The sequence below is a fragment of the Sipha flava genome, unplaced genomic scaffold, assembly GCF_003268045.1.
Source record: "Sipha flava isolate LNK unplaced genomic scaffold, YSA_version1 71_pilon_pilon, whole genome shotgun sequence".
Taxonomy (NCBI): domain Eukaryota; kingdom Metazoa; phylum Arthropoda; class Insecta; order Hemiptera; family Aphididae; genus Sipha; species Sipha flava.
This window is the reverse complement of record NW_020273611.1, coordinates 1281435-1308889: the sequence shown is the minus strand read 5'-3', so window position 1 is coordinate 1308889 and position 27455 is coordinate 1281435. Positions and strand designations below refer to the sequence as shown.

Here is a 27455-nt window from a genome sequence, read left to right as displayed (position 1 = left end):
TGCTATTAATTAATATATAAATAAAATAATATCAATAATATTATTATTATATTTTAAATAAACCGAAATGCTTATAAATCTGACGCAAATAGCTCGAATTTTTATTCAAGCCATTTTTTTTTATCGACAATCAGAAATTTTCCAAACATTTTTTTATTTATTTTTTGCCTGTTCTGATCACCAAGAGCAGACAGTAACAATCGATGAAAAATAACTTATAAACTGCAATGACGGTTTACCGTCATGTTATATTTTGTTTGTGCGTATTTAATCATAATTACTATGATCACAGTACCGTTTTAAACGGTAGTTACCGTTGTTTGCTAACTATAGGATAAATATAATAAAATATCAGAATAATGGCAAAGGCCATTAAAAGCCCCAAAAATGTGTTAAAAATGAATGGATAAGATAAGATAACTGTTACTATTTTCAAACCGATATTCGTGAAAATGTGTTTCGAGATTGCGTTCAGAGCTGATGATGTACTTCCTTCTCGTACATTACAAATCTTGACGGTTATGACTTATAGCATTCGTGTACGGACCGTGTTAGCATAACAACAGGTATGTGCAGACAATTGACGACAACCCGATTGAACTTTATAATTTTATTGTCAAGCATATCGCATTGTGTTACTCAACACATAATAGGAGAACAATATGGTACTGGAGGAGGTCGAAAAACGTGATTGAAACGTGCAGGATTGAATAAATTAAAATGTATAGAACACGTTTCAAAAGAAAAAAAGAAAATTAATTATCAAAATCAAAATTCTCTCCAAACTTAACAGAAATCGTCCACAAGAAGTAGCCGTGTGTGACCGGAGTAATTATTTCTCGAGGATGTTGCATTGCCTGCAGTCGATATTCGACCAAAAGCGATGTACCATACTTAGGACCACTAAAGGACCACTACTTAGGACTCCTATCTACTTGCTCCGATCACTCTAGCAGTAACCCCATTAATTTATATCCCTCTAGATTATGCTAATTTTATGACTTATAATCGATTTCTTTGTCACTTCTTTTTCTTGCCGTCTATCAAACATCACCGTCGTAATACGTATTGCTAAGTCTCAAAGCGTACATTTTATAACGTTAACGAAAACAGTAATCGATCAACGGCAACCGATTATGCGGTCGAGACGAGGCGAATTGTTCGTGAACAATGCGGACCGCGGCGTTTCGATGTTATCGACTACCATGTGATATCACTGCACGTGCATCTACTTCCCCGAAGAAAAGAACAGCGACTCGGATTTCGCTGGTTTTCAGTACAGCGCAGTGGCGGATTAAACATTATAATCAGTTTTAATCTCTTTTGTAAGAAAAAAAAAAAAACCCCATTAATCACGATTTTTATCGTCGTCGATCGACTCGGAAATGTGCGTGCACTAGTGCTCTGCGTGATCCGGTTTTAATCAGTCCGGTCTAGTACAGTCCTAACATACAAAAACTATTGAATCGTCGGTTTGGTCCGGTTCAATAATTTTTAAGAATATTTCGGTTCAGTTCTCAGATCAAATATATTACTGTCAGTTCGGTCCAAATCAAGGAACTTAAAATCTAAATACAGATGTTGTTATGTAAACAAATAAAACGAAAAAACCTACAAATTTAGGTTAATATTTATATAGCAGTCCGGTCTAGTGTAATACTAAACGCATCATATGGTGTGGTCTGGGCTAATACAGACTGAATCTTACAGACTGGTCTATAAACGGTCCAAAATGTTTTAAGATCGGACCGACAGTCCGGTCCACGGTCTACTTTATTAAATATTATATAATTACTGAACCGGGTAGGTTAGAAATAATATGAAGCCGTCGGTTCAGTCTAATTTTGGTTTTTGATTAATGTTTAAGTGTGGTCGTGTTGAGCACTAACGTACACACATTTTTCTTTCTCTCCCACCATTCGAACTTACGATCGTTGTGGTGACAAACGTATGTTACGTAAGTTTCTCAAACGACTTACTTTGGAAATTGTTTGACGTGTCGTGTAACGCGGCACCATGCCTGGAAATCGGCATTGGGTCGGACGTCCGGTAGCAGATGCAGTACACGGTCAGTACGATGACGCACACGCCCAGTATGGAGACAACGACGAGCGAGGCGACCACAAGTATGGTGATGTTGATGCCCAACAGTGTAAAAGATGAAGCCCCTGCAAACGAGACATACGTTACCGGGTTATTATTAGTGTTGAGCATTATCCAGACAAATTGTCTAAATCAATTATCTTTTATTTAGGCGATAAGCCTTTATGTGACTGGGGAAAAAAAGTACTTCTTAAAGCGTCCTTAAAAGGTGTAAAATTAACAAATTTATTTTAAATTTAGCTAATTAAATATTTTTTCATTTAAAAATATAAATTTATTCATTTTATATGCTATTTAGAGATATCGTAGAATAACTAACCATAAATATTAAATATTTGGAAGAAAAATAAATTGAAAAACTGAAAAGGTTCCTAGAAACCTTTGCAGTCACATAAAGATAAACAAAATTGGTTATTTGATGAATTCTTGAGTAATTCATCTTGACAAATAAATACTTATTCGAAAAATTCGAAAAATTGAACTTGAAAGTTAAAAACTAATAACAATTTAAAATTAACGAAAATATTAATATTATTAATTTATTAACTTTATAATTAATTACTATTATTTTAAAAGTTGTGTCACTGCAATATATGATTAGTTATATTGTTTAAATTGTGCCTATAAGTATTATTTATATTTTACTTTGCTTAACACTTGGTTTAAAACATTATTCTGCTGTATTGTTTTTTACTATTTTATGCGAGTACAACGTTTACATTTCGCGCTACGTCTGGTCGGAATATCGTGTTGCGGTAATACAACAATTCGCATCGATGCGGACAAAATCCGCTATAAGAGACCCAAAAAATAAGTAAATAAAAAATAAAATAAAACCCGCCTTCTCGTCGGCAGTCCCGGTATTACGTTCTGAAGACGTTCGATTGATATCACGAACTCTTAAACAGAAAATCCAACATATTATCTGTTTTGATAGAAAAGGTTGAACGAAAATAATTCACATCGCAATTTCAACCTTTCCTCCTTGCCGCATGTTGATGCGGCAATGTTTTAAAAATTCACTGCGCTACGCGGACTCGTTTATCTAAACAGCTTTATCACGCAAGTAGGGTCCTGAAACTATTTTACCTGTCCGAACAAATGTGGTAATTTTTCTTTTATCTTAACTATCACAATATTGATTACTTTTCGATGAAATATTTGGAACACTTTTGGACTCGTCTAAACCGATTTTGTTTAACTTTCATCTTGTCTACGTATAACTAATAAAATATGTAGATATCCTATCAAATAAAAATTATTTTTCAACGCGATATTTTGATTTTCTTTGATGAGTGGTTCTAATACAAGAAACAACTATGTACATACTGGACGAGTTCATGGTTTCAATGTAATAGATTTTTCTCAAAGGATAATGATAAAATGAATATTCTAGTGCAACGTTTTAGTTGTGATTTATTAATTTAGATCTTTATAATCACTACTTGTACGCTATTGTTAACGTATTAAAATGGGTTATTTCAATGAAAAACGCCTCTTTCGTTTAAACCTAAACACCTGTATACATGAATTTATTTATATCAACATACATTATCATTGGTTAGGAGTAATATGTTCAATGTTAACATCGTCTGACTGATTAGTATTGTGGTGGGCAAACATATTAAAGAAACGTAAATAAGATGAATAGTACTATTAGTACGTTATAAAATGTTTTAAACGTAGGTTAGACTTTTTGCACGGTAAATTTATTTCCACATTAATACAGTATGTTTTGTATATTAGACATAATATACCCGGTATCCGGTGTGTTGTGTTCGAAAATAAATAATTAAAAACGACAGTGGTGTCCGCATTGTTTTCGAAATCGTTGAACGCACAATTGAGGTACAAATCGATGTACCTAGATATTGCATATCCTGTGGCGTGACGCGCATCCCTGAGGGTAAACATAGGTACACGTAAGGAAACGCAATGTTGAAAAAAAAATCGCGGAAGTAACCACTCGCTGCAATACTGTGACATGAAGGAGTATTTGCTGTCGCTTACATCAGTATACGCGATGCTGACCCGTAAAACGAGTAATGATCGCACGCGCGCGTGTCAGTGGTGTCTTATGATACAGTACTCGGATGTGTGCGCGTGTGAGATACATTTAGGCGTTCGCAACTGTTCATTCGGTTGCGAAAAGATATTTTGCGTTATTTTTTGTCGCTGATATTTCGATTTATTCGTTTATTCGTATTGTCTAAAAAATGCGATAGCGTACTCGCGATGACGAGCAGACGGTGTGAAAATACAAAAGAATGAAAAATAAAATGAAATCAATTAAAATGAACAAACGCTATGACCCTATTTTTATTTTTTCTTATTCATCGTTTAACTCTTATTCGTTTTTTATTTTCATTTATTTCGACCGTTACAATAATGTTTGGCGAACGTGCGCAAATTGAATCTCGTACCTTGACAAGTCGGTGTCGTCATTTCGTCCGTACCGTCGGGACAATGGTTGATGTTGTCGCACACCAGATCGTTGGAGATGCAATGCGACAGTGTTTGACATTTGAACTCTCTGCAGTTATGGACTGGAACAAAAGAAAGAGAAAAAAAAACAAAAAAAACACGTTTTTTAAACGTGGAGTCTTCGAAAACTGCGAATGTATACGCGTATTCAGTAATTTATTCGTTTTGGAAAATTGTGTTTTCGCAAGTGTCCCGCACGCCGACGTCAGTCATTACCGAACGATTGCGTTGTTACAGCACTCCACGCGCGCCAATATTTTTTTTTCCACCACCCACCACGGACTTTTAGGATTTTTTTTTTTTTTATTGTTACTCTATCTGTTTCTTGTGTATTCAATTGGTTTTCGAACAGAAGTCAATCGTGTACGCCAAACATCGGTCTTCCGGGACTAAGAATATGTTTTTTTTTGGCCGAACTCAAGAGTACGAATTGATTGAACATCATATAAATATATCGACGATCTCGTGTAGTTCCCGTTTGTATCTTATACCTTGGCGATGTAGCTACGAGCTTAGGGTTAGGGGATGGTAATTTTTTTCGGTCCCGAGTCGTTGGCATTTCGATTCGAAACAACTGCGTGATATTACGTTACATAAATAAACGTCGTACCATTCGTATTTAGTGTATACGTTATTATATTCCGCGATGGAAAAATTCGACAACGTTTATCGGAAAACCATAATTATGTCAATGTTTTTGCATTACTTTGAGCCTCGGATCGGTTGACGCACGCATTGTGTACGTTAATGATCGTAGTTATTGCGTATGGGAAATACGAACGGAAAAAACTTCTAAATTTTCTTCCGTGGGCAGTTTCGACTTCACCACCGAACGCTACGTCGGTTCGAATGTGCACTGCGTGAAACGCAGCAGGAAGCCTATTCGTCTGCAAAGTCTACGCTTTGTAAATAGAAACACACCCTCCGGGTCTTGCGTGTGAAAGTGGGAGCGGTAATAAAGACGGCGTTCGATCGGCGTAGCAATACGTGTGCGTGCGTGTGTTTATGCGCGCGTGCGTGTAACGGCAATTCGACGTGGCAAAAAGGATATTGGGTGATATATATTAACAGGCGAAATATGTATGTACGCATATAATTCGATCCTAACTGGGCCGGGGAACGGGTAGATGTTGGTTAAAAAATTACTTACAAGGATCTTTGAAGGCGGTTATAATTAATCTGAATCCATTGACACGCGTGCCCCACGAATCTGTCACGTACTTGAGCGTGACGAAATTCGTACGCGTAAATATTACGCCGACGGATTGTTTCGTACTGCTGCACGTGATGTCGGCCTGTAAAAACACGGAAAACAAAGACCGTTAGAAGTTTTCGTAATATATCATACGTATACGGGTATATGTATTTTTTGTGAAAACTTGAGGGAGGGTCGAGAAGTCTTATCGTGATCGCAATAATAATTATAATAATAATAATAATAATAAGTAATGAGTAATAACATCAATGCGTTCGTTTTGCGAATATTTCTAAGCAAGTTTTGACCATTTTTACCGGGGAGAAATATTATTCCAAACCCTGGAGCGATAACGTTCAAAGGGGACAGGGCACAGTACATTTGACCCGGCCATAACAGAACGACCGCGTCGTTTCGTAACGCATTATGTCCATAGGTGAACAGGTCCTTTCGACGTGGACAACGTATCGGATTTCGGACTTCCTACACAAAATCGGCTGTTGTGACATCACTGACTTATATACCGTCAAACAGTAATGCGATAACCTATTAACATCATTTCAATGGCTACGTCAACATTAAAAGTCTCTCACGGTTGAAACAGAGCAGCTCAGTCTGCTCATCGATGTCTTGAAAACGGCTAAACATTAATTTTGTAAATTACTCGCGGACAACACGTTAATCAAATCGATTGAAAAAGAGACGTAAAAAAAATAAATAAATAAATGTCAATGTTTAACCAGCGTACACTAATGATTAGAGCTAGGATTTTGGTGACTGAAACATTTTTTTTCTTCAAGTGCTATAAAGTTCTAACTAAAAACTATATTTATTTCGTGATATAACAATTTAGAATGTGTAATTTTTATTTTGCATTTTTTATGTTAAATGCGTTTTATTGCATTTTTACAAATATTACGTTAATTTTGTGTGTTTAAACCAATTTTTGTTTATTTTAAGTTTTTTTAATATGTGTTGTATAGGTAATCTCATTAGTAACGATGAACCCTCGGAAGCGAGAACTTAATTATCTGCGATTCGTATAAAGTTTTCGACAAAACCGTTAGAACGACCGACGCGGTGCACGGCGTACGTTGAATAAAGTCACTAACGCATTAATCGATTAACGTTGTATTAGTTGAATGTAGGCATTGGGTTTCGTGTATTGTGTACACTTCTCCAGGGGCAAATATTGTTATTAAATTTATAATCAACACGCGCGGGCTTCCTCGTTTCCATTGAAACAATCGATTCGATTTACCCCGATTATTGTTGTATACAACGCACGCACTTAACGTTATTATTAAATTTAGACCGCAATCAACATAATTATACGCACGTGTTCGTATACGTTCCGGACCGAAACATACTGGTGTGTGTGTGTGTGTGTGTGTGTGTGTGTATACGTGTGCAAACCGAGGACGGATGTGCGGTGAAACTGTCGTTTGCAGTTTTCGATGTTTGTCCGTTCGTTGGCGGTTTTACTTAGAGTTGCATCGTGCGAATAATAATCAGAATCGTAATCACCGCGATGTATGATAATAGGATCAGATAATAGGATTATAGGATCGCGTCCGTCTGAAATATGTGAATTAATTTATCAGAGAATTAATTGGTAGGCGTGCGCGCACGCATACACCTGCGGAAGAACCGGTAGAAGTCGCATCGAAGTCACCCGTGCGCGTGCATATCGTTAGTGTTGCAACTGTACAAGATTTGCGCTCGGTCAACTTTCCCCTGGTGGGCGTCCCGAAACGACCTTAATTATTTGAATACGCGATTGTCGTCGAAAAATATATCGTTCAGACGTGTTCAGAGTAAAAAAAAAAAAAAAAACAACCGTTATCCCACGCAATTGGATGGATCCGCACGATTGTTCGCATTTATTGGTTTTCGGTTTTAACCACGCGGTCTGGTGATTTTCAAGAGAAAACACTATTACTTTTTTCGGGCAACTATCAGTGTGATCAGTGCGATTAGCATGCTCAAACTTAATATCTCAATCAATAGTTCGATTGAAACTGTTGAATCGTACTCTAGACATGACCTGACTGTGAAATGGGTAATTTAAAGACTTTCATGCACTTCGGTCGTTAAACTGTAAGTACCACAGTGACGTACGATTTTCGTCGGAACGCTAAAATATTAATTATATTTGAAATTAAATCGTGTTGAGAGTTAAGCTTTCGAATCAAATGAACCAAATATTTAATGTGTAAATCAACGCACTACATCAGTCTTCAATCGTAAACGATCATGGTTTACGACGAAAAGTTGTAAATTTAATTGCTATAAAAATAAAATTGCAACAGCCGAACCTCGTAACTCGTTCAATACAATTGTTTATACAATACACAAAATGGTGACTTTGAATCTATATCCATGTGAACAATACGAATAGCAACGTACAAATCGATTGAAAATGGCTTTTTAGCACTTTTAGATAGTCCCTAAGGGCAGAAACATCTATAGAAATGAATGTTTTCCAACCGGTCAAGACCATAAGGTTAAATCGGACGCCCCGATCGATACGATATTCAAAAACGGTTGATAGATATGGGTGAGATGTGAGCGGAGAACGGTGTGTTTAAGATCTTTCCACAGACAACTTTTTCCTACAGTTTTTTTATTTATTTTTATTTTTTTTTTTTTATCTTTTTCTTTCTTCGCCCGACTAAGCAAATCGTTTCGACGACCGAGTCGTGGAACTCTGAAGTTGAAAAAACAATACAACGATCCTGCGCGTTTAACGGGCCGCTATGACCGGACGGAATCCTATCCGCTTGTGTTAATTTTTAAGTTACTACTGGATTCGAGATCTACTTTTACGGTCACTGGTCTCTGCAAACGTTCGCGAACGCGACGGGCCCTAGACGTTGTTCGCTCCGTGATTTGTGACTGCGACTGCTGTCCACCGAGCCCCGCAGTGTGGTTTTTCTTTTTAAAACGAACGGTACTTTTCGTTGCGTACGTGGTGCGTTTCGAGTTTTTCTCGTCCCCGTCCGACCAACACGTTTTTCCATCGATGCCGTCTGTATCACCGGCGATAACGGTCGAATTTTCTAGACCCCATAAATCCATTCATACCGCTGAGTTAGTGTCGTGTTGATTTTTCTAATGCGTTGGTTGTTGCCGCGTGATTATGTTGCGATGCCTTATCATTATTACTTTACGTTGGTTGTTGCCGCGTAAGATTTTATTGTCGGCTGTTGCAGCAGTACGCAGTACGCGGTAAGAATTTTCGGTTATTGATATTCGTTTATTGGTATTAATATATTGTAAACCGTTACTCGATATTTATTTGATTTTGAAAACTTATACACATAAAAAACTATACATACGGTCCACCTTTGGTTGGAGTCGGTTACCCCGGTCAAATAGATTTCTTTGCGGCCTCGCTCACGCACCATATTTGTAACGCACGCCCAGGTCGGCGATGCTCCATTGACACCCAGATTGACGCGTATGGATTTTCGTCGAGTTTCCAACAAAAGCATCTTAAATGCTTCTTCGACCTTTTTTCAATCGATACCGCAACACGATCTGCTCGCATTCTTGTAAAACTTTGCTCTTTTTACCACGACTTGACGACGCGTTCGAAACGCAAGTAGATTGTTGTTACCAACGGCCCGTTGACAAAGGGTTACCGTTCGATTTCCCGGTCGAGCGATTAGCGTTTTGCGAACCAACACGTACAGGTATATATGCTTTATGCGTTTTCCGCTGATTAAATGTACGAAACGTAATCGCTCTCGTAAAGCTTAAAGACGTTTTTTTTTTTTTTTTATTTACGAACGCCGGGGTCGGACAATTCGATCCGAACACGGTCCCGTTGAGAGTTTATCGAACCCGAGAAATAGGACGTAAGATATATTATTTTATTTGCGGTTTCATCTCTATCTCCGTGATAGGTTCGTTTTTCAAACCTACTTCGAACGCGTGCGCTCTGCAATGACGACGGTGCACTGAAGACGATTAGATCGTTAATTACACTGGTGCGACCTGGCGGATACTCGGCCCGCTCCGCCCTTCGATGTAACCGTTTGGGTCTTTCGTTGCACGCGGTATAATAGTTTCACGCGTAATCAATCAAACGCCCGTGGTCGACTAAATGTCCCGTTACGCGAACCTACGACGAGATAACCATATTTTTATATTTTTTTTTTTTTAAATAAAAAAAAAAAAATCGCAACGTAACTCTTTGATTAGGTAGAAATTTTTTTTTTTTTTTTGGTCTACCTCGAGCAACAAAATAAATACGTACTGTATAAAGAAAGGTCTGTATAAATATACTTTTTTTTTGTTCATAACATCGACCCAATTTAATTTTTTTTCCAGCTAAAAATAAACCTATAATATTTATACAGTATTTCTGTTATAAGAATTTCTGATTTATTAGAATTCTTTGCCACCGGAATAATCGTTGATATTATTATTTATCAACTCACGACAAACACAAATTGAAATATTTTTTCGAATTGAAAACGAAATCGATTGAGTAAATTAACTTGTGATTATGAACATTTAATTCGTATATTTCATATAAAATAAAAAAAAAATTAATTTGAATCAGTTAGTATAAATAACCTAAAAGTAACAAGTTAAGCTAAAAGATATTAAATAAAATCTTTAACCGAGCTTTAACTTTTAACACATTGATGCTCATTATTGTAGACAATGCAATGTATCCCGCTAGGATCAAATATAATAGCAAAACTTATTGTGTTAAAATAGATAGACAAATGATACCTGTACTTTTTTTTTTTTTTTTTTTTTTTTTAATAACTCAAGTGACTAAAATGTGAAACAATCGAAATTAAATTAATATTTTGATAAATATGTGACCTTTTATCATTATTATTTTGGTAAATTTTTAATATTGAATTATTATTTTTGTTAAACTTGGCTTTCTTATAATAAAATATATAATACTTGTTTACGTGGAATTCAATACAAATGCTAAACACTGCCGTGTCACTGTTCCCTATGCAACCATCCGAATCGATTGTTTCGCACACTTATTATTTTCCAACAGCCGTTAAACCTTGTATTATAAAATCTCTGCTTAAATATAACACTAAGCCCTCCCTCGACTCCAGCATTTCCATAGTATACATATAATTCATAAGCTCAACACCGACTTTCATCCGCAGCGATCAGCACCGTGTTTATTAGCGTAATAATACGATTCATTTTTTTTTTTTTATTCAGAGCCTCTGTTGCTAAACCTTCGGTGTTCGGAGCGCAACGTTATGATTTTAACAACCCAAATCCTATTGCGAAACGTAACGAGATATCGTGATGAGATCCCCCCCCCCCCCCCCGAGAAGGGTATCGCTTTATTATATTACAATAATACAGCATAAAATACAAGAAGGTCAGCCCGTAAACGGTTGATTTGTTCCCTGGCGGCGGTCCGTCGGTCCTTTTGGAAAAGGATATCTCAAATCCTTTCGCCCGCACTTCCTGCCCTTTTCCGGTGGCACGTCCCGCGGGAACACGCGCATAATACGGCCGATATATATAACGCGAAGAACGCGTAATATCTACATACGTACACGTATACGTATAAATCAGTTACACCATCGCGGCTACTACGTGTACGTATCATATGCGCATAGATCAACACGGCGCGACGTACGCGTAATAATATTGCACACGTATACGGTCGTTTCGAACCCTTGGTCTCGGACACGCGATATAACTTATTCAACGCGGGCGTGTCTGCGAAACGTTTCGTGCGCGTTTGTTTTACAGTTCAAAAGTCGACTTCGGCGGTGTTCGGCAGCCGAAATCGTAATCATCAACCTAAGCTAGCGAACGCGTGGACGGTAGTGTTATCGTGTCAAAGGAAACGATTCTCTCGACTCGCGTACTACTCGATTACGCATGACGTCCAGGGTAACGCGACTGTATTATTAAATGACGTACACGCAGAAACGGGCGTCGCCCGTCACCGCACAAACGGGCGAAATACTCATGGGACGAAACCGCACACATATTTTAAAATACCGGATATCCCATTGCCGCGTACGTATATTTTGGACGATTATGTAAACAGGTTTACATTTTAAACCAATACAGGTGTCTACGATAACATTTATGTATAAACTATTACATTTTTTATTACTATTACTAATACTACTACATACTATGACTAAAAATTATTTTTAACTATTTAAATTTTTATGTTTAATAAATGTATGCGGTCTCGTACCATTTGTTGCATGCGGAACTAGGCTATACCTTTTTATAAATCTGTGCGGTATCGTACTATTTCCGTGTGCGGTGTTGGGTCATGTTTGCGCGGTAATGGCATGCGCCGGTAGAAACGCGTGTGATATCGACGCGTACACACGATCGAACAGAAATAACGAATGCGCACGTACTCTCGCGTAGACCACGTTCTCGAGCATTCGGAAAGCATTCGAAAGCTTTTGCCGAACACGTCGAATGGACTCGCGTGGCGAGCCGATCGCTGTCGGTCACGCTCGAAGGATGATCACCGCGAGCGTTCTTGGCTTCGTTTGGACGGCCAATTGTTTAGGTTAAACGCGCGTGTAGATATTAATATATAGAATATAACTTTTTAACTTGCATACAATTTAATTTTTTTTTTTTTTTTTTTATCTTAAAAATGAGTCGAAACAGCAAAGAAAGCTTGAAATTAATCGAAGAACTTTGGATTGCAAGGATTGATGTAGAACCCAATACACCCGTCATATCTTTCAAAAAATGTCAAACATGATGCTTGGTATCGCTTGGTAATAGAATAAAAAAGACCAGTAGACGGAATTAGAAACTAAAAGTTCACAGGGTATTCATATCACAGACGGAAAGCGAAAAAAAGTTGGGGACCTGGAAATGGTAATGATTAAAAATTATTGATCAGCAATGATTCGAATAAAAATCCAGAAGTCAAGAATTGTTTTTAATTCGACAAAGATGATCCGAGACCGACTGTGAATGTTTAAAAACGTTAGTTATACCAGCAATATCATGACTGATGTAATTGTCTACTCATCATTTATAATTCATATTAGGTAGAGAGTCGTAGAGCGTGTTCAGAATTCGTATTGATTAGACTACAGGATTGATAAGAACAACGTATTACTAGTGCATTAGTGAGCAAGTGTAAGTTTCATTTAGAAATGCCAAAGAAGGGATACTAAACGCGTTCTTAACAGTTCGTACGATAATCGAATACGTTTTTTTTTTTTTTTGTGTACCTTTACCGCGGGTGTCGGAATACGGACCGTTCGTGTGCACGCGCGTGACGCTGACTCGGGCGACGGTCGGTGCCGAGCGTGTGCACGGAAGGAACGGTTTGTTTACGCGCCGGCGCCCACGTTTGACACGTCGTGCGACGAATAATAAGGGTCGCGCGTCCCCTGCAGCGGCCGCACGCGACCTAGTGCGAAGCCCTCCGGAAGTAGTACAACCCTAATCGTCGCGCGCCGAACACGGCAAAAGTTTATCGTACAACTCGTAGCGATGTTTCGTAGGTTCGTACTCCCAGGTGCGTATTTAGACTTCTAGGGGGAATCATATTTTTTTCTTTAATTCAAGCTTAAAATTTACATGTACAATTTTTGGTTTTATTTAAATCAGGTGAATCCTAAATATTTGTGGTTTTTTTTTTTTTTTTTTAATCTAATGCCGTATACACTTAGAATCGACTTTTGTAAAGTTCTTTTTTAATACCTGTCTGTGTTTTCAAAGTTACGTTTGTGTTTTATTTGATTTTTCACAATGGACCCGACTAAAAGCCCAATTCAGTATTCATAACCACGCGTAATTTGATTTCGTTATAAAATGATCCACATTAAAAAAATTTGAAATGTGTATCTCATATATAACCAATTCCTTAAATAAGAATTCAAGGGGTGCGATCGCTCCTTCACCCCTCCTTCCCTAAAATACGCCCATGCGTACTACTCGACCGCTCTAAATCCGTCGGCCGTTTATTCATTTGTTTTTATTCGCGCAGCATCGTCGTCATGCGATAACGTTAATATTATTTCGCTGTAACGTATGCGAACTTAATCGAAATAAATCGAAAAAAAATGAAATAAACACTCGTTTTGTTTGTGCAAACATTTTGAACGTATCGTATGCCGGCAAAAGGTACTCCACGACGTTAGGTGAATTTGACACAAATCGCAACACGGCGAATTTTATTTACTTTAAAAGTAAAAATATTAACACTCAACCGTAATGATAAAAAAAATAAAGTTAATTTATAGTATGAATACAATATAAACTTAATTTCGTTCGTTGACCAATTCGAAAATTCGTATTTTGTTCCGTTCTAACAGCTAATGATATATTTTGTCACCGGTAAGACAGATTAAAGCTTGAATTCGTTTTTATTATAAGGAGGAGAAAGAGGATTCGGAGGTGACTGATTTTTTATTTATTATTTATTTTTGACTGACTTTTTATTTTATTTTTTTGATGATCATGACGTTAAACATTTTTAAGAAATGAATTAATTGTATCCAATATAAGTGAGGTAACGAAGTAGTTCCCGAGAGAATATAATTTGAAATTTAATTATTGTTCGACTTACGATGTTGCAAAATATCCTATCAATTTTGATTCTTTTGGACGTTAGCCAATAAGGGTTGTAGGCCAAACAAACAAACCCAATACAAACAACCACAATTTTATCAATAATGCTCCAAATAGTTTTCCTCCGTTTTTAATAAAAACAAATAATATCGAACTTACATGGCCGTTTCACGAGTCACAATCGATCGAATTCAAAAAAAAAATAAGCTTTTTCACAATAATCTCTTTGAGTATGAAACGAAACAGTGGTGCAAGTTTTACTTTGTCATCCTCTTTTTCCAAAAGTTAGAAAATATCAAATTAAATGTTTGCAGCACATATGTCTCATATGTTGCGAACGCTTACACATGATATCAATGAACAAAACTAATGATTTTTAATAAATGGAAATGCAATGTCCACGTGGTTAAATATATTTATAACATTTTTTAAATTTTTTTATGAAGGTTAGTATGAGAGTAATTTTGGAAAAATATTAGATTAATACGTATCGCATCAGCCACGATAGTTACTGAAAAAAAAAAAAAGAAAAAAGAATGTATTCTTAAAAATATTTGGGGTCGACCATCTTACTATTTGAACATGAATGTTTTATGTTATCTACGCGAGTCCACTGCTTAGCAATTTAGTGTACAACAATGTGTTGCAGTACATTAACGTTATATTGTTCCATCATAAAAGGTGACGAACGTTTTTATCGCTTTTGTAATACTCGTATAACCGATCCTATTATTTCGTATCACCCACAAACAAACACACACACGCCATAAACGTGCACAGACCTGTATTTCGAGGGGTGCCTACAATATTTTTAGGCTCTGTCTTATCAAAACGAGTAAAAAGAATATTCAATAAATTACAACGTATAAGCAATTAGATAATCTTTAATTTTTACTTTATTTTTTTTTTCTATTGTAGTACATCGGTCTCGATAAATATATTTTTACCTTGGCTCTCTTATACTTTTCTCGGAGATACATTAAATTAATTATGGTTTGCGCTTTTGTAAGGAAATTTAGAAAATTTGGTTTAATTTTTATTTTTTTACGAGACATAATTTATTTTTTACCAAATATTTTAGAATGAATAACATTCATTTGCGCAACATCAGTTAAAATTTGGGCACCTTACTCTTAAATTGTAGGGCCTTATTTACAACATCCTTGAGGGTCGTCCGGGCACACTCGGCATCTGTGCGCACGCCTATGACACATACAATATAAAAGTTCAACTATTTACATGTTTATTCACTACCTGATACGTGAGTATGTGTGTGTACAAGTTCCCCACAGGATCTAACCGAATGTGCTAAACACGCGTACAAATATTATGTATGCATGTATGCATTAGGTACGAGTGAACACGTTTGTTACCGACAGTTACTTGGACGTGACTGCGAACAAACACACATTTACCTTCGTACTGATCGGGGAGTTATCCAGTGTTTTCCTGGTTTCGGGATGCTGGTCCTGGCCACTAGATCAGGTCCGCGGGTTGTGAATAGTGACTCGGGGACCATTTGCACCGCTCGGAGACGTTTTTACCGAGTAAAATAAAAACGAAAACCGTTCCACTATACCCTGCCGCAGTCCATCGAGTTGCCCAATGGTCATTTGTCTACAGCGATTCTTGATTGTTTTTTTTTTTTCGTACGATAATAATATTATATTATATTATTAGTGTATATTATACACCCGAAATCGACGAGATCGTAGCTACGGAAAAACGATCCACTATGGAAGTACGAAACATGTCATCGAATCGACAGTCGATTTATCGAACATCCAACGCACCGTGGTTTGCTCGGACGTATCACGCAATGAAACCAATCCGCGCGTACAGACGAAATTCGAAACACGTATAAGTATTTTGGGACACTCGGAGTGACAATCGTCGTCATCGCACACTACCTGCCTGCGGCTATATTGAAAATTAATCATTAGAAATCGAATGAAATCATCCGGATTACAAAAACCGAATAAAACCATGCGTTTAGGATAACCGTCGCGTAATATCCTCGGACCGCAAGCTAACGAAATATTATATTTTATCAAAACGGATTGAACGTGATGTACGCGTTGATAAAAATATTTCACACACAATTTCCGTGGTTCATTTTCATTGTCCGGTTCTCGTTTGGCACTAGAAAAATCACTGATACGGTTGACTATACAATCAAAGAATTATCTGCGTGCGAGACGTACTGATTCTTCATGCAGATCAACTGCAGCCGAGAAAGTGTTTACGAAAATTAATACGCCCCTCCGTTACGTTATGCGATCTGTGCGGAATTTGAAACCGTGCACGATCCAAAGGCGGAGTCGCGTGGGATTTAAAAAATGATATTTCGTTTCGGACACTAAGTATGTTTCAGACGAGTCGTTGACTCTTTCGGGATCCGTCTCGGCCGCTCTGCGTTGTACCGTTACCGTCATAATCGTAACCGTAAACGGGTCTTAAATCGCAGCGCAAACGCCTCAGACGGTATCACCGATCGATCATAACCAGATCCATCACCGAAACGCTCATTCGACGGTAAGCGGCGGTGATGGCGCGGGCTATGCGGTATCGGAGTTTTGACGTCGCCAATATTAAAACGATACGTTTATAATGGAATATCGATCCCGTGATGCCCGTGATCGCATCTCATAACGGTCCCGCGCTGTTAACCGTTACGGCCGTGCAATTCCCACTGAGCCCTGCAAATGGAAATATAATTCAACTATATCCGCGTACGATCAATCGCTGTATGCTAAGCCGTTTGTACTCCACGTGCGCCTGTGTGCACTACGACAATGTTAATTATAATAGTACGCGCTCGGGAGTCTGGAAGAACTCACTGCAATGTACAACGCTGTTGTTCGCCGTGTTCCGAGCTAGCCGTTACGTCCAGAGTCGCAAATCAGTCGGGATTATTAGGCGTAAGGATGGGGGGTAAAGCGAAAGTATTCAATACCCGCCGATGAAAAAAAAAAAAAATAGATCGGACGCTGCGCCAGCATAATATAAATTACGCGGTGTAAGTGCTTCGGTGTATGCTTATTGCCGTGTCTAAATATTGACCATCGAGTAACGATCGATTGCCCCCTCCTCTGTGCACCCTTAGATTTGCGCCTCTGATTTTATCTCGTTTCTTCGTCGTGTTTGGAATTCGAATATTCAAAAAGGTTTTGGACGACGCGTATTATTATGGCGATTACAAATACCGGCATACTTTTTTGCCGGATATTTTTTATTAAATAGTCGGAAAACGGATTGGAGGATGACTTGTTGGATAAAAAAAAGAATAAGCGATTTAGGACCACCGTGACATATTAATATTTTGTTAAAGTTTTGACGCTCTAAAGTTCGGAAAAGCTTTTTGAATAATCTATCACATTTTGTTTCAATGGCATCGTTATCCAACGGTTTTTCGACGCGTCAAGTTTAAACTAGTTAAAAAGTATTTTATATGATTACTATTGATTACTATACATTATTTTTTTTTTTTTTTTTTTTTAAGGCCTATGCAATTTTTACTTTGAGCACAATAAGAACGAAGAACGAGATAAAACTAGTAGATATTTTGAAGAAATGAAAATCAATAGTGATTGATGAATTCGTTGATGACACGCGATCGACATTCTCATTTATTTTTTAAATTATTACGGCACAATTTATGTTCCAAGCGCTCGGAGTAATTTTCCAGAGTAATGGAGCGCAGATTTTGCATAAAAGATTCGGACGAGGAACGTTTCTGGAATCTATAACAGTGACGTTTCTGGAACTATATACGTTTTTAATCAAAAGTTCACGTACAGCGTACATCGGTTGATTCATAGAAGTTTGAAATGTCGCATTTGTCCGCAAGCAATACCCACACACAATATCCGAACTTATTCAATTACCGTTTGAATAACGTGTGGGTTCGGAACTATCGATTTTTACGCGATAACAATAAATTAGCGACACATGTGCTCGGTACACCACCGGAGGGTTAAATGGTTCTTTGTAGTCACGTAATGCGAATTCGAGTGCTATAATCTATCATAAAATAACATGCGTAAAAAAAAAATTAAAAAAACTAGTAGAAAACCAACAATAGTTTGGAAGGATTTACTTTGGGATCGTCATCCGATAAGGCGATCTTGTGAGTGATGCACTCCTCTTGCTCGGGTCAAGATTCGTAGGCGTAATGACCGAGTGCACCGGCGTAAGCGTAGGCTAGTGACTCGTATGTTTTAAGTCAGTGGTGGTCAATTTTTTTTTACTTCGGGCCATAAAAAACCACTTTTTTTTACCGCGGGCCATTAAAAAAAGTATTTTTCAGGTTTTTTGTACGTAAATATAAAATATTACAGTTACGCAAATAAGTATTATAATGTAGAATACTTCACGGGCCAGATATTTAATGATCGTGGGCCGTAGTTTGGTCACCACTGTTTTAAGTGATGGTCGAAGGCCAAAGAACCGAAGACATAATATCGGTATGCAAAACGCGAACGTAACAACATCGGTTGCGGTACGGTAAAGGCCGCGTTGCCGTGACGTGTTTTCGACTACGACCAGACATACGCGCGCACTGTTCGACGCGTACTTTGCCCACAACAAACGTACAAAACACGATTTACAAGTCGGAAACGTTTACCCGAAACGCTCTCGGAATGGCGTTCGATTTTTTGATTTTATGGCGTTTTTTTTTTTTTTTTTACGGACTTTGCCGCATTCTATCGTGACGCGCGTGAGTGACACATCGGAGTGCCCTCGTCGACGTCCGTAAACGATATCATCGAGTCCGTGCCGATCGGGTGCATGCAGGACCGTAATCAAGGGGTGATTCGGTTTCGAGGTTTAAGACTCCGCAGAAGTATTTGAGGGGGCGGCAACATTTTTACGGTGATTCTGAACGAAACCAAATCGATTCTTTCGCTTCCCCAATGGAAAACCATTAATTAATAAATAAAATTGGATAAAAAAATATAAATGTTATACTAACAAAATCGTTTTCACTATTTGGTAGCGCAGAAAATGTATATCCATTTAAGAGTATTTTATCGAGATATAAGTGTACTACCCTCGATGTTATAAAAGAAAATTTCCCATAAACTTATTTATGTAATTATAACACTGTTATTTTTTTGGATTTGATATCGAATACAAATATCGTGTAACAGTGTATTAAAATAAGGAAAATGAATCGCGAGCGGCTTTTTAATGAATAGTTGGAGACACTTATTTTCGGTTTTACACTTGAGGTAAGAGATGTTGTTACTCTTGGGCGGAGAAATCTTAAATACGGCAGTGGGTGCATGCGTTCAATTGCCGTCCGTGCCTGCTAGATGATACACGTTGTTGCGCTGCTCGTGTGAACAAAAACGACCACGTGTAAATTACGAAATTCTAGAATACGGTCTTTCACGTACCAGAAAACGTACCGGACTCAGCGGCGAATAGTTAAACACGAAACATTAATAGTAATGAGTTATTCTGATCACGTCCGATTTATTGCATAGTTGTACAGAACCAGCAGCGACGAAAGACGTTTAAATGAAAATGAGAATTGATTCATATTCAACAATGGAGACGCGCGAAATACGGATGATGGAAAAGGAAAAACATATAAAATAAAATTATACGAGCGACGTTTTGACGGAGTAAACACTCGGCGGACGGACTGTTATACGCCACGCGTATTCGTTGGTATGTGCGCGTAACTAGTATATCTCAGTAACCGTATATATATATTGACCGGGTGGTAAGTCGATCCTAAGACTTTGAAAACGGCGTAAACAACCCAAACGAATCGAAAACGCTAGTAATATTAACAATATTATCTAAATCGCGCAGCCTTAAGCGTCGCGTGGTTTTTTGACGGTAGACGATCCAACAACCTAGCGTTCGTCCGATCGATCGATAACCATAACGATAATAGTGAATTGAAAAAAATTAAAATTAAAATAATGGGGAAAAATTTTGCGTGTGGAAAATGACGTGTTAATATATCATACACAATAATCGTTTATCTCATCCCCGATGGCCACGTGACTTATTATGGACGATTTATGCAGTCACCATTTGCATTTGCATACGGTTCGTGTTTATTTAGCACTTGGCGTAATAAAGAGCTATATCCTCGGGCGGCGGTATATTTGTTTTCCATGCTAATGGTACGCAAATACCGCAAAAATAGAGAGAGGGAGAGAGAGAGAGAGAGTAATAGCTAGATAGCCAGTAAAGTTTGTTTTTGATTATTGTCACTTCTGTGATAATTTTACACCCACGGCGCGGTGTGAAATAATTTATATCGTAGTTTCGTAATTTGTGTACATGAGCTATCTACTCGAAATTTGTCGACAACATATAGTGAGCACCAACTTAGAATGTGACAGTAGTTCCACCGCGTAGTCTACCCTTTTCCCCCTTGATAACACCCCTATACTCGGATTAACCCTAGCAGATTTATCCCAAAAAACTGTCCAAGTATTTCACGAATATCATCAAATCGTCCGCCGGGTGGAAGTTTATACAGTTATACTCGTCCCGAGTGTATACAGTTTATAACTATGGCACTCTCAGCCTTTTTGTTTTTCATTTTACTGCGATCGAATTAATATTTATACTATATTATAATGTTTCTACGTATTTTCACTAAAACCATGCAACTCCTACTAAATAAGGTTTCTCGACAGTTCATTTTCCTATCAATTGGTATAAGAAAATTTTCAGAGCATAAAGAAGCATATATCGTTTTCAAACACTGGCAATTAATAATAATAATAACATTATTATTTTTAATAATATAATAAAAGTAATATTAAATAAAAAAAATTGTCGATATTGGAAATTTATAAAAAATAACAACCATCTTATTATATTATAAGAGTTTGTTATATAATGTTGTAGTGTTATCATACTTGAGATTTTAGAATACATAAACAACAAAATCAGCAAATAAATAATTAAATATATATATATACGTATATATTTGTGAGTGTTAGCATGAGTACATTAAACCACGTAAGACGCTCTGAAAACTAGAATTCAAGTATTTTATTAAATGCTGGGTGCGCTCCCTAATTTTTATGACTAAGTTAAGTTTATCCAGAGAAACGTGAGTTTGGTATAAAATTAAAAGTTACTTATATTTTTTATGAAATCGTAAAAGTTACATATTTTGTTAAATAAAAAAAAGGAATTTATCTTAGTTAAAATAAGTAATATATTTTTAACTGAACATTATTATGATATATCGCTTCTCCGGTGGAACAACGGCGTAAGTGAAAATGTAATTGTTCTTCAGAAAACGTAATTGTTCCATTGGACATGTGATTAAAAACCGGTATTTTCAACAATGACGAAACTGCTCTCTAGCGGTCAATAATAGGTATTATACTTATGTCATTGTTCCATTCGATAAAATGAAATGTTATTGTACTGTTGTCGTACTTATGTCTAAAAGTCAAAAATTTGCACTTATGTCGTTGTTCCACCGGAGAAGCGATATATTTAAGCCTATTGTTTATTTATTAAAATTAAAATACTAGAATAATGTATTTAAAACCACTCCGCACTTATGATTCCGATGATTGTTATTAAAACCATGTAGGAAATAAAACTTTCTTTAATCACGATTTAATTTGTCGAAAAAATGATGCAAGATTGCCTTTGATAAATGTATAATAAACGTACAAATTATCTACATCATAGTACCAACTGGTTTAGTCCCGAAAGTTCTATCACTTTCAAAAGCCGCAGGGCGATGATTCAAATGTTAGGTATAATATACAATCTAATTATGTAAAGTGTGAATATTGTAATCGTGTACGTGATGTCGCGTAGACCGAGTACCATAAGTTTTCTGAAAATATCGATTCCGAGCAGAACAACCAGGAATAATATGTATCAATTTGTTATATTTTATAATTTTCAACAACTTTCTGAAAAACTCAACTGCAATTTATTAAACGTAGCAATAAGTACGAACATGACCAAATTTCTATTGTAGAATAACTATTACGTTTATTTTTTCTTTCGGTTTTTCAGAAGTATTTAATCAGTTTCACGGAATAGTACATTGAAAGCTTTTTCTGCTTGGTTGTTTGTTTGTTTCTTTCTTTTTTTTTTTTTTACACTTAAGGCAATCAAACTCTTCAAAATGTTTGTAAGACCTACCAATGGCTTTTTAATAGAAAATCGTGAAACTCGAATAAATGAAATACCATAGTTTCTGATTTGTTCGTGTTAGATTTTCAAATTCAAGTGTAAGTAATACATATAATATTTAATGCAACAGCGTTTTATCGTAGCATGAAATAATTTTTATAGTCTTCCCAGTTTGTGTTTGATGATTTTTCTGTTTTAAATTACAAAATTTGTATTTGTACACATTTTATTTCGAATGCGATTATTTGCATCATTCTCTTTACCGTAAAGTAATGAAATAAGAAAACAGAAGAGTACTTTTCACAATTTAATAAATGCCCCATAAACTCAATTTAGTAAATCGAATTGCGTCAAGTGTCAAGGATTTCCTTATATATATATATATGTTTATCCTTTGCTTTCAAATAGAATAATAATAAAGCACCGAAATGGAAAGACGAGTGCTCAATACCCAGTAACTGCATCCCGTTCAAGTGTTTCTTGTTTGTTTTTTAAACAAGCCACCACCACGTTTTCCCTGGTTTTGAAACGGGAAGACATTATTTATCCCTGATATATTTATCATTATTTATCATATAAATATATATTTATCATTATCGTGATCAAATATTTAAAACAAATTTCAGATTCCAACCGAATCGCGTACACTGCAGTATAATAAGTCGTTTTGAAACTAATATGTAAAGTGGTCGAAATAAAAGAATAAATAGTAATTGTAATTCTTGTATCGTAACTAAATGAGAAGTTTTTAAAACGAATATTCTAAATTACTAAGAAATACATGATTATGATAGTATATAACTGACATAATAAAAACGAACGACAAACGATGTCCTTCGTAAAAGATAAAAAAAAAGAACGCAGCAAAACAGTATTAAAATTGAGAATAAATGTATTCTTTTAATCGATTAAAATATTCAATTTTAAAATAATGCATTTTAACGTTTGAAAATAATGATCAAATAAAATGTTTTCAATTTTTATATACTGTAAAAAAAAAAACTACCGATTTGAACATGATATTATTGCTGTGCTATTTATTTAACCGTTTTTATATATGTTTTGTGTCGCAACCAAGTTCGTATAGTAGCAAGCCTATGCATAATGGTTTATTTGCTATCGTAACGCTGTGCATAAAAATCAACTACGCATGTGGTTATACAACTATGTCGGGAAAAGTTTTTATAACTATACTCATTTGCACATCGAAATCGATAAAAAAAAAATCAAAAGACCGCGAGTAACGCATAAATGGTTAGTTATTAATATGTATATATTTTTTTCATCGATAACGTATAATATTAAAAATATTTAATCCGCGAATTCAAACTTTTTTCTATAAATTCTTCCACGAGAGAAAATAGAAGGTGGGAAAGTAATAATGATAAGTACACTTGGAATCGAATACCGCGAGCCACGATGAACAATAATCACGAGATCGACGCGGCGCGGAGGTGATAACATTTTCTTCATTAATTGTGTGCAATCAGTCTACGTATAGGTTAACAGTACTTATTGAAAACTGCACATCGTATTATACGAACTTGGTTCCAATTTAGACCTTTCAGGTTTAATCGAGTCCCATTAAATTTAAAACGTGATAACCAATCGAGTCCACGTTCTAGATACCGAGTCCGGTGGAATTGATAAGAAAAAAACCAATTTTCCTTTCTATTTTTTTTTTTTTTTTTTATAGACTTATTATTGTAAGTTATAATTCATGGCAAATGACTGAAATAAACAAAATATTAAAATAACAGTGATATCACATCATCATGTCGTATAGTCGACTCCGTGATGTACGCGTCTGATCGACGTAATAAATACAATCGCTATTTCTGTTTCAACCAAGGATATAGACAAATAGATCTACACCTACAACGGTTCACGATTCAGAAAAAAAAAAAAATCAACGAACTCGATCGGTGTGGGGATTAGTTTTTCAAGGTACGGGGTCAATTAGTAGATACGTTTCTCGTTTCCGATTGCAAACACTCAATCGGCAATTATATCTTTCCTTCGCACTTTCTGGGCACGATTAGAATATTTTAATTTCTTTTTTACAACCGCTAAGGTTATGGCTGGGCAAAAATCACGAACCAACACTTTGTTATATAATATTGGTAGCATATTATTTTTCGGTTGTGAACAAAAAATAAATACTCGTATTACAATCACAAGCTCGTGCAAATCAAATTGTTTCAATTGCCTTTTTAAAACACGTTTATGTGAAAATATACGGGTTTATTATAACGATAGACGATTATCAATGTATGTATTACAGATCGTACATAAATACGTAAGATTCGACATCGATATTTTTATTTTATAACTTTTATTAAGAACTATTACAGTTCAACAATCGAAATATTAGATACGCACAATTTTTATATGGAATTACAATTAGTGAAAGGCGATCAATTAAACGTAACGATAGTTCGATGTTAACCCATGGAATTTTAACATTTTTACAGTACCTACATATTTTCTAAGTGCATAATTTATTGTTTTTAGTGAATAATATTCAAGATGATATCATTTAACATGCACTATCCATACATAATTCATAACTCCAATTATAATATTCTAATTAATAAAACGTGCACGTAACCGTTAATAATACCTTGTTATGACGGTATAATAATAGTACATAAATTAATCACTCTGCGATTCTGGATGTCAACACAGTGGACTGTGAAAAAACGAAAATTTATCTTTGGAACGGAATCGAGTATAAGATCATGGTAATTACTCGGTTCCCCGAGAGCGAGCAATTACACTTCCAAGCATGGTAATGGGGTTGCACATTTTTATTATTTTATTATTCATTTTTGTCGAAAAACAAACGAAACTCGTTGTGAGAAATCTTCGGAGACACGAAGAACTCATTGCAGACTCGGTACTGTAAGCGTTCAAGTACTACGGTAAACAGCTGCAACGCGTCCGAAACAACGCGTGACGAAACGAAAAGTTAACACTTGTCAATAATACGCTTATGATTAGATATCGGATTTATATTCTCTTAAAATCATGAGAATATGATGTTTTTATGTTGTTTAAAAAAGGCAATATCTTCTCTAAAATATTCTTTAAAAATATCATATATATATTATTTTTTATTTCCTTAAAAATACAAATATTTTATTTAAGTTTATTAAAATTTATTTAAATGTTATTATTTATCTAATCTGCAACAACATTTTTGAAAAAAAAAATTCGCTTTTAGTGCCAATTTTAACCGAACATGGATTACTCCTAACACCTATATAGTGATTCATTTTTATAACATTTTTATAGAAGTATATAAAAACAACTCACATAATGTATACTGTATTTGTTGGTCAATATTATTAAAATGCCGATGTACGTAATACCTACATGGATATACAGACGAATAATATGTAATTTAATTATTAATTGTTTTCTTCGAAAAAAAATATTTCTAAAATGTTCTCAAATGTTCCCTAACTATTAAAAAATGCACTTTTATGCGAAATAATTTTTTTCCCGTGAATCCGATGTTTCATGAATCGTAATGATATCTCACTCCGATTTAACTGCATGTACTAACGAATACGTAAAATCATAGAAGTCCGACATCTATTTTCGGCAACACGTTCGACCAGCCGTGGCGTATAACGAATAATTATTGTGAACCCGAGTGTGTATTTTACGCCTATATTTTTCGGTTCGCGTGAGCACGAAAACGCGTTGATACGAAATTAAAAAAAAAAAAATAATAATAATAATAATAATTATAAAAAAATATTAACTTCACTCTCTCTCTCTTTCTCGTTCTCTTTTTAGCTTTTTCTTACTCGTCCTACGCCGCTGTTCTCTGTCCGTCGACGAACCGTTACGTTCAATCGAACCATCTTCTGGCGGTATTGATTTGCTCGGCCTGGGACGTGTGACTACAATAAAAACAGCTAAGACACGGTTGACCGTCAGATTTCTATTATCAACGGTATGTTGTATATTCCTTCGCGTCGTCGACGTTTTTTGCGAGCACGTCATATTTTATCGATAGCCGACGTGCCGCCGGAACGCCATAAATCTGTCCAGAGCGTATAATTGACTGTCACCATAATCATCATCATCATCATCATCATCGCTCTGGTCCTAACCCTGTACCCCTGTTCCGTTAACACCCCCTCCCCTTACGGCGTAATGGTGTCGGCTATTGTTCGAGTCCGGACGCCGCGTTTTCCGGGTCAATAGTGTTCGCACGATGATCGACGTTCTCGAGGGTATACGATAATCGGATCGTTGAGATTACCGTGTCGGTGCCAGTTTCCGTCCGCACACCGAATTTCGGTTGCTATCGGACTACTATCGTTATTTTCCCATACACGAATACATTATCTAATCCGGACGAACAAAATTTGATCTAACCGTTAGATTCTGACGTGTGTACGACTGCGTTACATTATTATGGATCGATAAAAGCCGAGATCCATCTGTTTTTAATTTGTGTCTCGTCGACATCAACTCTACCCGCCGGTGGTGTACAATTTAAACCATCCCCGCTCATTGCCCTGCAGCGTCTTGCTAACACGTCCGAACGACGGGTGAAACGTCAGCAGCAAAACGATTTACCTTCACAAGGGGAAATATTTGTACGAATAGCATCAAAACGATGATTCGATGGTCAGCGCATGTCATTATTTTATCAGTTTCTGGTGGCAGTTTTACAAAGATAAACGCGTAGACAACTGATCATTGGCGATAAAGTTTCAAAAGACACGATATACGAATAAGACAGTATAAGCATATAAATAATGAAAACTAATCGGTTAACATTGAAGAATACATATCAAATATTCTGTACATGATCGTAACAGTTTATTGATTATTAATTTCGTTTTTTTTTTTTTTTTGCGAAATTTTTATTGAAATGATTTAAGAGATGTTGATCGACTCATATATTTAGTTGAGATGCAAGGCCCGCCCATAT

The 27455-nt window shown here is 36.2% G+C and overlaps 1 protein-coding gene across 2 annotated transcripts in view; it reads right to left on the bottom strand.

Moving 5' to 3' along the window:
* The window catches only part of LOC112692184, a 129227-nt gene that overhangs the window by 24440 nt on the left and 77332 nt on the right, over positions 1–27455 (bottom strand). Inside the window, exons 3-5 of one of the 2 annotated variants that reach the window (XM_025566757.1) lie at positions 5738–5882; positions 4527–4655; positions 1980–2168 (exon numbers count right to left, since the gene is read on the bottom strand). In XM_025566757.1, the coding sequence (XP_025422542.1) occupies positions 1980–2168; positions 4527–4655; positions 5738–5882 (463 nt within the window). The remainder of the gene's footprint in view (positions 1–1979; positions 2169–4526; positions 4656–5737; positions 5883–27455) is intronic. The other variant, XM_025566758.1, reaches the window with a different exon arrangement.